This window comes from Pelmatolapia mariae, linkage group LG18 (genome assembly GCF_036321145.2).
Source record: "Pelmatolapia mariae isolate MD_Pm_ZW linkage group LG18, Pm_UMD_F_2, whole genome shotgun sequence".
Classification (NCBI taxonomy): domain Eukaryota; kingdom Metazoa; phylum Chordata; class Actinopteri; order Cichliformes; family Cichlidae; genus Pelmatolapia; species Pelmatolapia mariae.
In genome coordinates, this window is record NC_086243.1 from 10,769,929 (window position 1) to 10,782,873 (window position 12,945).

Genomic DNA, 12,945 nt, shown 5'->3' on the forward strand with positions numbered 1-12,945 from the left:
GTTTGTGAGGGGCAGCCAATCACAACAAATCTTAAACACAGATTGTCCTAAAAGGGAGAGAAACGTATGTGTTTGAGATGTTTCAGCAAGAATAAAAGTGCAAGAATAAAAATACGGAGCTGAAGCTCTTTGGTTCAGATGAGTTTTTTAAATAGTAAAATTATTAGAAGGTTTGCCATTTAAATAAAATCTAAACGTTGATTGTTTTGTTCTGCACTCGTGCAGGTTTCAGAGCTGCTGACAGAAGACACACAAAGCTGCAAACTGCCAAAGGACAGTGAGCGAACGTGTGAGGGACTTTCCCACCAACCTGCAGTAAATGTTTGGTTGGTGGAAAAAAAAGCTTGGCTCTCTCTCTCAAAAAAGAAGAAGATGGAAACATCTTGAAAATACCTGAAGTGAAACAGCTTTGCAGTGAAGTGGCTCAGGAATCAGTTGCATTAGCTGAAACCGACATTTTTAATAGTGTTTTACACTTGCACAGTGATCCACATATGAATATAATCAAACTGTAAAAAAAAAATCCAGAGATAAATATTAAGTTTACATATGCTTCTGAAAACTGAAGACTGTGATCACATGACCACGACGGTAGGATTTTCATTATGTAACGTGTTAATCAGACAAAAGGTTACATCTTCACAAAACTCTCAAAAATAAAATTCTAGTTTTGGCTACATTTTTAAACGTATATCCTCATAGAAGATATTCTTTGCTCTCAGTAGAAATTTTAAGAAATCAAGAGTCACCAGTTTCTCAAATTATTTGTCTTTCATTCGAGATATCAGAGTAATCCTCACAAACGCTGAGAGCCTGCTCCTCATTGCTCAGTACATGCAAAGCCTTGTTTTCCATGAACAAGGCTTTGGGAGTCTGTTTGTGGCTTCATTGTGTTTTAATGCCTCCATGAATTTCTTCCTCTGTGTCAGACTCAGTCAGGCAGCAATACAGCAGCATCTGGGTGTATCTGGTGGCGAAGGCTATGTGAGGACACGGCGGAGGATGTGGGAGGGGTGGGAAGAGAGAGAGAGGAAGAGAAGAGGTCAGTTACAGCTGATTCATTATTCAGGATGACTAATGGTGAATTTGATGTTAAAGACGGCGGTATTTGGCAATCAGGGTAAAGGGCGAAAGGAGGACATGTAGCACGTAATTCTAAGGAGAATGACTTAAATCAGGGCGTTTTCACTTCTTTGAAAAAAGAAAAGAACAGAATGCTATGTGCAGTCCTGTGAAAAACTGAGTACACCTAAATCTTTTTGTAGCTTGTGAAACCACCTTTAACTGCAATAACTTGAAGCGATCACTTTCCGTATTACTTTATGAGTCTGTCACATCATTGTGGCGATATTTTGGCCAACTCTTTAGAACGCTGCTTCAGTTCATTGAGGTTTGCAGGCATTCATTTATGCACAGCCGTCTTTAGGTCCTGCTGTAGCACTTCAGTCAGGTTTAGGTCTGGACTTTGCACCATTGTGATACATTGGTTATTTTCTTTTTGAGCCATTCTGTTGCAGATTGGCAGCTGTGCTTGGTATCATTGTCCTCTTGCATAAGCTGTCAGGCATATGACCTTACATCGGACTCTAGCATACTTTGATATACAGAGTTGTTAATGGTTGACTCAATAGCAGTAAAGATGTACTTAGTTTTTCACATAACTATATATTCATCTGACAACGAGGCCTAAAGAAAAACTGAAAACAGTATAAAATATAGATGTCAAGTCTTACTGTTTAGCTTGCGGATGAATTTAGGCCTTCTCTCCTCAGGCAGGTAAATGGCCACGTAATAAACTGGCACACCAGACAGTGCAATACCAATTCCTATGAGGGAGTTGATGGTGTCGCCGTACAGAGGGACGATGACTAAGAACAGGCTACAAAAACAGTAGATGAAGGGGAAGAACAAGGTGAGCTGTGAAGAGAGAGACACACATCTGGTTAGTCTTTCTGAGAATCTCTGAGAGTTTAAATGTGTATGTTGACATGAAGAGCAATGGTTCAAAACACTGTGTTCACCATCTTTTTACGTTCATAATCACTCAGTGTGCACAAAACAACACCACACTTTAATTCTGAGTGCATGCAACTATGGTAACTATTTATATTTCTTTCTTTCTTAACACAATTCCTGATTTTATTTCATCATATGGAAGCTGATGTATAAACAAGCAACAGATGGCAATGCGGTAGCAGGAAGTGAAAACAGTTTGTTGTGATGGGAGAGGTCAGATTTGGGGACAGCACTTTAGCAGAATCTGAAAATGTTTTTATATCTGCTTACAACCACACGACAGCTTATTTCGCTCTTAAATGTGTATTTGTTGCTTTTGTGTTCTAGATAACGAGGGGCAAGTCACGTATTTACTCCTTCTCATTCTGACGGAATTAGAAAAATACGGCTGATAAAATGTAAGGCAAAGCATTGGGATGGTCGATGATACTTTCAATGAATTGTCAAATTGGTTGGTACTTGCTTAGGCAAAGTATTGTTAAAGGTGATGGTGTGTGGATAAGATATATAATAAAGTCAGATGTCTGACAGATTTCAAGTAACAAATCAAATGGATGTTGAAACTGGGACACTGGGGTATGATAGCAATATAGATCCTGACTGTAATTTTTTTACCAAAATGTTAAAGGACTGTAACTATTATACAATGGAACAATTTAATAGGAACATAGAGCGGGGTAAGAATATAGCCATGGTTCATTTCAATAGTAGAAGTCTATATGCAAGCTTTCAATTTATTAAAGAATATATAGCACAGTTTAATCAACCATTTGATGTGATAGCAATATCAGAGACTTGGATAAACACTGGAAAAGAAGAGGATTTTGAGATAGAGGGATATGAATTCCTCCATTTAGATAGGACTAATAAAAAAGGAGGTGGGGTGGCACTTTATGTTGATAAAAATTTAGGGTTTGAAAAAATGAGTAGAATGACGAGGGTGGTAGATGGAGTGATGGAATGTATAACAGTGGAAATAAATATGAAAAAACAGAAAAATATAATTGTCAGTTGCATATATAGAACACCAGGGTCAAAGATTGAGACTTTTAAGGACATTATGGAGGACTTGTATACAAATCTGAATCAGAAAAGAATGTTTATTTGTGGAGACTTTAATATTGATTTATTGAACCCAAATCATAACAAGAGTATTGAAGAATTTATTGATTCAATGTATTGTATGGGATTATTTCCCCTGATAACAAGACCGACGAGAATAACCACTCATGGTGCAACTCTATTAGATAATATTTTTACAAATGTAATGGAAGAAAATATAAAAGGCGGGATATTGATAAATGATATAAGTGACCACTTACCAGTTTTTGTAACTTATGACTGTTGCTATAAAGTTCACAGAAATGAATGTAAGACGATATATAAAACAATTAGAACAGAAAAGACAATGCAGTGTCTTAAAAATGAGTTAATAAAACAAGATTGGACTATTGTATATAAACACAAGGATGTCAATAAAGCCTCTGAGGCATTCTTAAGCATATTCATGGCCTTATTAGAGAAAAACAGCCTACTCATTGAAGTCAACAGGAAAGATAAGTATACAGGAAGACCATGGATGACGAAGGGACTGCAAAATGCCTGTAAAAAAAAGAACACCTTATATAGAGATTTCATTAAAAAGAGAACTACAGAATCTGAAAAGAAATATAAAAAGTATAAAAATAAATTAACTAACATAATGAGAACTTGTAAAAAAGAATACTTCATCAAAAAGTTAGAAGATAATAAAGATAGCATGAAAGGGATATGGAAGGTATTAAATAGTATAATAAAAAATGGACCAAGGACTAATGACTACCCTGGGTATTTTATGGAAGGGACAAATACTATTAGTAAAATGAACGAAGTAGTAGATGGATTCAATGATTTTTTTGTAAATATAGGGCCAAAATTGGCTGCGGAAATAAAGGTTGATATGATAGAAAGGGAGACTGGAGGAAATATTGAAAGGAATGCAAGTTCAATGTTTTTAAGAGCAGTGGAAGAGTAGGAGATATATGATATTGTCAGTGGACTTAAGAACAAAACAAGTACTGACTGTCATGATATTGATATGGTAACAGTAAAGAGAGTAATTGATGGTATTGTAAAACCGCTACAATATATTTTTAATTTGTCTTTCCAGGAAGGGGTTTTTCCACAAAAAATGAAAGTTGCAAAAATTATTCCCATTTATAAATCAGGTGAAAAGCATTGTTTTACAAATTATAGACCAGTGTCGGTACTCTCTCAGTTTTCTAAGATACTGGAAAAACTATTTCTAAAGAGATTTGATAACTTTGTGGATAAACATGAATTGTTGGCAAATTGCCAGTATGGGTTTAGAAATAACAGATCAACAGTTTTGGCACTGATGGATTTAATGGAAGAAATAACTGAATGTATGGATAAGAAGAAGTATGCACTTGGAGTCTTTCTAGATCTAAAAAAAGCATTTGATACTGTTGACCACAAAATTCTAATAATCAAACTGGAAAAATATGGGTTTAGGGGTGTGGTATTAGATTGGATAAAAAGCTATGTGATGAATCGACAGCAATATGTACAAATAAATGAGTTTAAATCTAAACTGATGGATATTGAATGTGGAGTACCTCAAGGATCAGTATTGGGACCAAAAATGTTTATTATGTATATAAATGATATTTGTAAAGTATCGAAGATACTAAAGTTTGTAATTTTTGCAGATGATACCAATATACTTTGTTCAGGTGTGGAATTTCAACAGGTTTTGGAGGTGATCACACAGGAGTTAAAGATGTTAAAGAAGTGGTTTGATAGAAACAAATTGTCCTTAAATTTAAATAAAACAAAATTTATGTTATTTGGAAACTATAAGAAAAACATTAATATTGAAATTTGTGTTGATAATGTATATCTAGAAAGGGTTAATACCATAAAATTTCTTGGTGTGATCATTGATCATAAGGCCTGTTGGAAATCACACATCACTTATGTGAGGGGAAAGTTAGCACGGGGCATTGCTGTCTTGGGGAAAGTAAAACAATTTTTGGATAGGAAAACATTGTATATGTTATATTGTGCTTTACTATTACCATACATGAGTTATTGTGTAGAGGTTTGGGGAAATACATATAAAAGTAATATTCAGACTATAATCGTAATGCAGAAAAGGGCTATTAGACTAATAAATCAGGAGGGGTATAGGGCTCACACAAACCCGCTCTTTATTAAGACGCAAGCTATAAAATTCCAGGATCTGGTGAAGTTTAAAACAGTGCAAATAATATATAAGGCAAGGAAAGGGATGCTCCCAATCGAAATAAGTAAATGGTTCTTAGAAAGAGAAGGGAGGTATAATTTTAGAGGGAAGTGGAATTTAAAATTACAAAAAGTAAGAACAACATTGAAAAGGATGTCTATTTCAATAGCGGGAGTTAAATTTTGGAATGAGTTAAAAGAAGAAATAAAGGTCAGTAGTGATATAAACCAGTTTAAAATAAAACTCAAAAAAGAAATTTTAAATAAGTATAAGAATGAAGAAAATGCAATTAACCCAAGACAGCAGTCAAACTGATGTTTATTTTCTTGATTTTCTTGTTGAACATGACAATTTTTTTTTATTTTATTTTTTTGTGATGTTATTATGTTCTAAGTTGAAGGCATTGTAAACGTTTTGTTGTTCAAATTTAGATGATGAGGATGTAAACCTGAGGGGGTAGGGCTAAATAAGTATATACTTCAGCCTACTCCTTTTCAAACAACTGCATGGAATGATTTTATGAAATGTTGGTGAATGTATATGTTTGAAATAAAAATGAACTGAACTGAACTGAACTGCTAGTGTTTCAGCAGAGCTACAGCTGAATGGGTATAATCTTCAAACCATGAATTGTTAATCTAGTGTAAATAAACTCGGTGACGTTCATTGTGAAGGTCAAAGAAGTTGGCAAGCTTGCATACAGAAATTATGTCACGTCAAACAAAATACATATCTGACCTTTCTTAATGTGCTCGTGACTTCCTGTTTTAATTTGGGATCCCAGACTGCCACGCACCCTTATCAGTTTCAGTTCCTCTCTTTGGCACCGTTCATGCCAGCTTTCCTGTTTTCAGATCTTTGTATGTAAACCTACTGGGTGCTAGATATCACACCTATGACCTGACTTTAGCTCCTGCCTGCATCCTCTGTCAGTTTGTTGTGCCTGGTGTGTTCGAGCCTCATTCATCAACGCCAACTCTTTGCTGACTGCCTCTTATAACCTCTTACAGCCGTGGTGTGTGGTGGTAACATTTAGAAAGTCCTGTATATGATAAAATATCATGCCATATTTGACCTCTGACCTCTCTATCAAGGCTAGTAGATTGTTCTGAATGTCAGAATGATATGATATTAATGCTATATAGAGCTATTTAAAGCTAGGTTTCCTGCTGGTATTGTTGGTGTTGACAGCATAGAGGCATATAGGGAATGATGTATGTGGATCCGAAATATCATGTTATTTGGACCTCTGACCTTTTCTTCAAAAAAGGTCAAACTTAAAAAAAAAGAAAAAAAAGAAGCTTCACCTTGACAGGTCTGTGTCTGTCCGGCTGGGTGATGCGTAGGTAGATGAGGCCAGCCACAGAGAGACCCACGTAGAGCCAGTAACTGAAGCTGAAGTAGTTGATGAGCTGAAACACGTCCCTCACACACAGGAAAATCAGGCCCATTAAGCCCTGCAGCCACACAGCACAATGACAAGTGAAGAATCCAACATGGGATCGTGGTATGATGAAACGTGTTTGTTTGTGTTTTACAAGGCAGTTTCGTTTCTCACGTTGAACAGCAGAGCAGGTATGGGCGTGTAGCGCTTCAGGTGGATCAGACTCAGACTGTTGGGGAGGTGGCCCTCTCTGGCTCCAACAAAAAACAGTCTGTGTGATCAGTTAGTGGGAAAATACTTCATCAGTCAAACTTCCATCACGAGTGTCATCACAGTGTAAGTCGGGACACACTCTGTATTTTCTCATTACCGTGAAGCAGCAATGACGGAAGCATTGAGTCCTCCATAGCAGGACATGGCCACAGAAACTGGGATGATCCAACTGAACGGCCCCAGGACCGCATTTCCAAATGTCTGTGGGGTCACATTTGCATTGGTTATTTCACACTACACATTCATGATGAAGAGATCTGAGCAGTTTCCCTAAGGGTCTGTCGGGGCCTTAAACCCTTATATTTTCTGCAGCTGACGTAGATGTTACATTACTTTATTTTCTGTTTTTATCTCAGAGAACAAAATGTCCTGCTCTAAGCTGAACAGACCTATATTTAGCAGGAACAAATCTCTCAGGTCTCTCACCACAGCGACAGCGTCACTGGCCAGCAGAGAGGACATGTCTAGAACCACATAGTACGCCACGTTGGTCAGTAGGTAGATGATGGTCACTATGGGCATGGAAATGGCGATGGCCAGCGGCAGATTTCTGCAACAACAGCATAATCACACACGGTGATTACAGAAGAATCCGACTTCCAGCTCCTACACTTCATTTCCTTTTGTTCAGGAATATGTTTTACACAGAGCTGGAACAAAGAATAGCAGCTGGTTTCATGCACAACACAATTTAAAAGTGTTCAGATAGCGATTAAAAGACAGTTATGGGACACTGTGCTACAACAAGACTCGTGAAAGTAACTGAAATCATCTGCAGTTAAACCTGCGATAATGGATATTTTTGCTACTTGGCAGAAGAGAGAAATTAGGCATATTATCACCATTTAGGTTGCTTTAGTAGCTCCACTTTGGGAGTCATGCATTTTTCTGTCTTATAAATGTCCACTATTCGCTGTCTTTTAGCTCTCGTTTTGGTCTCCACCAGTTTCTGAAGCACTCTGTAGCTACTGCATGCTCCGCTGTCGTTCCCAGCTGGTGTCCAAATGGGTCTGCACACAGTCTGGCGATGGGCAGGTAGTGTGTAATGCCTCTGTAGTGTAGTTTTTTATCTGCTGCTTCTAAGCGCAAACAAAACAATGACTTACCTTTTGGAAGGTGAAAAGCACAATAATTACAATATTGTGGATTTAAAGAAAATGTGTGAAACATTCAATGCAAAACACAAAATTTCCAAACAAATACCTTCTGACCCTAAGCTTTTATATTAGGTTTGCATCCAGCTAATTTTAACATTTCACAGAATCAAAAGAGCTTTTTAGAAATGTGTTTGTTATTGGTAAGAAGAGTTGTTGCTGTAAAACGGAAAATGACTCATAGGATTGGTTTTCTACCTTAGCTACAACACTGGCTGTAGAGAAATTTACTTATTTTATCAGGGCTATAAAAACAGTCACTCTTTCAGAAGTTTTGGGCCTCTCCTTTAAGTTATCTAGGGAGAATTTATTTGACTTCAATGTCGGTGATATCTGATAATCTACGTACAAATAGCTATTTGTATGGTGGCCCTGAGAGGCCAAATGGACTGCAACTTAAGAAAACACCAGCGATAAGAAAAACGCTGAAAAAACACACAAAACACAACAGAAATAGGAAAAAAGAAAACAGAAATAGGAAAAAACAGATTTCCAAAAGCACAAGGGAAGTGTTTCTGGGGAGACAATAACTTGACGGACCAGTTGCAGGAACCAAAATATGCTAAGAATTGTACTGGGAGACACTTCAAAGAAGTGGAGGATCTATCGGTTTTGTGAGAAAAGAAAAGATGAGAGGTAAGTGTGTTAGCCTAACTATTAGCCTAAAAATCCATCATCAGTATTATATGAATCATGATAAAACACACGTAGCATGTTTTGGGTTCCTGCAACTGGTCCGTCGGGTTATTGTCTCCCCAAAAACACTTCCCTTGTGTTTTTTTCCTATTTGTGTTTTGTTTTTTCCTATTTCCGTTGTCATTTTTCCTATTTCTGTTTTGTTTTGTGTGCTTTTGCAGCATTTTTCTTATTGCTGGTGTTTGGCCTCTAAGGGCCACCGTATATTTGTGATTTCCTAATGGTGTTCCAAAATAAGCAGCTTTGCATGAATCTTTCATTAAGATGATTCTCCGTCATGTTTTTGTTTCTTCTCATTACACAGATGTATAATGCTGTGAGTGGACATTAAAAATATAGTCAGTGCTGTGTTTTAGTGCAGGAGTCCAGTGGCTCATTTTTATTGTCTGTACTATCTCAGCTAATCTGCTCAAAGGCATGTTAACCCTTCTACTCTGATTGATCAGCACTGTCAAAAATTAACTTTTAGCGGATTTCTCATCACTAAGCTAAAAGCAGGAAATACAATCAAGTCAGAAGTTGCCATGGAGCCTCGAGCGCACGAGTCTGAGTGCATTTTCTTTTTCATTTCTCCTGCTTCAGTCACCTCTCTGGGTTACAAATCTCCTCAGTTACATAGTTGAGCGTGTCCCAGCCAGAGTAGGAGAAGAGAGCTGAGTAGAGGGCCAAAGCGATGGCGCCGGGGTCTGCCGAGGAGCCCTCCATCGGGTTCTCAAAGCTCTTTGTTTCTCCTACACAAAGACAAGATCGAGTTTTACTTTGAGTGTAACATTTTATTTAGCTTTCCCACACGAATTCTTCCTTTTACCTTCACTTACCGCTGGATATCTTCAGGATTCCTATAATAATGATGAGGAAAAGTGACATCAGTTTGGCATAAGTGAAGATGTCCTGCACTAGAGTCCCCCACTTCACATAAGCACAGTTAATGAAGATGAGGATACCTGGTACAAAGCAGAGGATGAAGGCAATGAACAAACATGACCAAACACAGAAACACTGCTTCTGCTTTCTACGATGTACATTAAGGAATCCTGCATGACACAGCAGTTTAGCCAGCAGTTTGTGAAACTAAAGCACTTCGTAGCAAACAGAAACCTGACTCTCTCACACTGCTCCTTTCTTTCTGTCACGTGGGCTGCAATCTGCCCGTGGATACCAAAACAGAATCGCACTTCTTGGTAGAGCGATGGGTGATTCACAGCATCGCTGCTCTCTCACATAAATAACACCTCTGCTTGCTACAGTCTTCGGAGCACAAAAGCCAACGACTGCAAAACTCTGTGACACGGGACTGGCAGCCTAACTTTAGCTTATGCCAGTACTACAAAGGGTTATCGGTTTTGGTACTGGCATGAATAGATCAGATGTGACTGTGGGCAGCACTAAAGCTCTTTTAATCTGGTTTTACTCAACTATTCAAAACTAAATGTTTTACATTTCTCCTGACTGCCTCACAATAAAAGCCTCACTGTATTCTGCAAAATATACATGTTTAGAGATCTGTAAGGAAATTAACTATCTGCATTTGAGCCATTCGAAGCATTAGCAGTGGGCAGCTCCATTGACAAACTAGACCTCCACACAAAAGATCCAGGCAGAAGTTTGAAACAGAAAACAGTGAAGCAACAGCACTAACCACTGAGCCCCTGGGCTGTGTTTTTGAACTGGCAGGAGTGGATAAGGGTAGGTGTTCATCAGTAGTAACTTAATATAAGCGGTGGATATATCAGGGTAAAATTACAAGTAGCAATATTTGATTGTATCACCATAATTATGTAATTTAAACCCAGTGCAGGAATGTGTTTAACCAATAATTACCAAGTTTAATTAATTTAAATAGGATGAGATTTGAGAGGTGTTTGTAGAGGTTAAAAAGAAATTAAATGGCTTCAATTGATACGAATTTAGACTTGGCATTGAGAAAATAAGTGCATCCTCACTCCTTCCACAGAAATCAAGCTGAGGTTTTAGCAGTTTGGTGGTTTAGTTTCAAGTGTGTGTAAACACAATGTCACAATCATCCCAGGAGTGGATGTTCCAACAAAATCACCCCAAGGTCAGACTGCAACATTAAGAGAAACTGCAAAAACCCCCAAGAGCTACATCTGAGACTCTACAGGCCTCAGTAAACATGTTAAATGTTACAGTTTACAAGAGTGCACTTAGAAAGAAAGACTGAATGACTATAGCTTTGTTTGGAAAGGTTGGAAGGAGAAAGCTTCTTCTCTCTAAAAGGACATGGCAGCATAGCTTAACTTTGCAAAGTTGCATCTAAACAAACTACAAGACTTAAGGAACAATGTCCTCTGGACAGACAAGACCAAAGTCGATATTTTTGTCAATAACAAACTGCAAAAATGTTTTTAGAAAACCAATAACAACATATCAGCATAAACGCCGCATCCGACTATCAAGCATGGTGGTGGAGATGTGATGTTTAGGGTTGTTTTGCAGCCACGGGACCGTAGCACCTTGCTGTCATTGAGTCGACCATGAACTTGTAGGTATACCAAAAGCATGCTAGAGTCAAATGTGAGTAGTTAGTAAATTTAAGCTTTTTCTGCAGCAAACTGCAACAGCAGATTTTGTTTCATTTAAAAATCCACATTTACAGCTCAATACAAAACCCAGTGGGCACACTCATTCAGACACAGCTGTGTTTCTTACAGAGACAGGCTGCGGCAAGGAGGCGGACAGCAGCATATGGCGGCTGGCAGGTGGGGTAGAAAGCCTCCACCAGGTAGTTGGCGAATGTCAGCGAAATCACAGCCTGGCTGGCTGGCTCGATCAGGAGGATGGACGTCCACAGACGAATGAAAGCCAAGAAGCCACCAAAAGACTCCAGGATGTAGGCGTAGCTGGCTCCAGATTTGGTGATGGTGGTGCCGAGCTCTGCGTAGCACAAAGCCCCAAACACTGAGAAGATCCCGCCAAGAGCCCAGATGAGCAGCGACAGTCCATAAGAAGCGCTGTACATGAGTACGCCCTTTGGTGAAACAAAAATCCCAGAGCCGATCATGTTGCCCACAATGAGGCAGATCCCATTCAGGAGAGAAATCTCCCTCTTCATCTGCATTTTCTCTTCTTTAACACCATTTGGAGCCTTTAGGTCCTCCTCAGATGGAACTCGTGAGCTTGGGCATATCGTCTGTGACATGACCCCAATGGTCTGTCTCAGATCCCCCATTATTCCAGCAGTGCTGAGATGGAGATGATAGGTTAAAATTAGATGGGATTATTCAAATTTAACAAACTTACCTAGCACACAATGTATTAAAAAAAATAAAAAATTCTCCATGACACAAACTTAAGAATACAAGCATGCAAATCCCCAACACAGATCATTCCCCTTTGTTTATAATTATAGATATAAATGAACAGCACAAGTGACTCATGACATATAATACAGGCATGTAAGTAACAAAAGATTAACTTACCTTGTTTTCAAGTCTGTCTGTTCCTCTGAACATGCAGTCTGACTCAGGCCACCACCCAGGTCTGAAACACCAGTCTGGCACCGGGTGAGATCACATCTGAGAGGCACCAACAGGATGGTCGATGTTGCAATCTCTGCAGGCCAGCACATCCATAACGTGTGTTTTTCTAGGGCCACACTCTCATGTTGCCCCCTGTGCTATTTTCAGAGACAAGCAGACGTTCTTGCCCACACAGAGCCTTCGACAGCTGAGACAGAGGGAGCCAAGCTCCCATTGACCCCATATACAGGATAGTTATTGATACTGTGATGAACAGTGTCATTAAGCTTATCTTAATTTGCAGGGAGTGTGTCCAGGGGCATAACCCACCTCACCCATGGTATACAGAAAGAAGACTCTATAAGTCTACTTGATATTGTTTTTTATTGTGTTTTTAATGATTGATACTTTGAGTTTGTTTTGTGCCTCCTTGTAGACATCTGCAGGTCAGGAAAATGACTAGAAAGCTATGTCCAGCAGCTTGTTTGTTGAACGATCTATAAGTGAAGTATAAACTTGAATAAACTATTTCTTGCCAAGCAGCCAACTCCAAGGCTAAAAAGTGCAACTTCCACTTGAGGTTGGCTCAAAAGTAAGTCAGTCCTCACATGATATGTTAAAATGCCCAACTTTACAGGAGCAATAAACATGTTTATAGCCTGCTACAAAAAAATATTTTGGTAATTTAGCCCATGA

General features: G+C 38.5%; 1 protein-coding gene across 1 annotated transcript; it reads right to left on the reverse strand.

The window, feature by feature from the left end:
• Positions 1-879: 879 nt before the first annotated feature.
• On the reverse strand, positions 880-11,960 carry LOC134616509 (Y+L amino acid transporter 2). The gene is made up of 9 exons (XM_063461351.1): positions 11,441-11,960; positions 9,589-9,714; positions 9,357-9,501; positions 7,347-7,470; positions 7,018-7,121; positions 6,822-6,918; positions 6,571-6,720; positions 1,734-1,917; positions 880-980 (listed from the first exon to the last, which is right to left on the reverse strand). Exons 1-9 carry the CDS (start codon positions 11,958-11,960, stop codon positions 886-888), a joined length of 1,545 nt encoding a protein of 514 aa, XP_063317421.1. The 3' UTR covers positions 880-885.
• Positions 11,961-12,945: the final 985 nt, after the last annotated feature.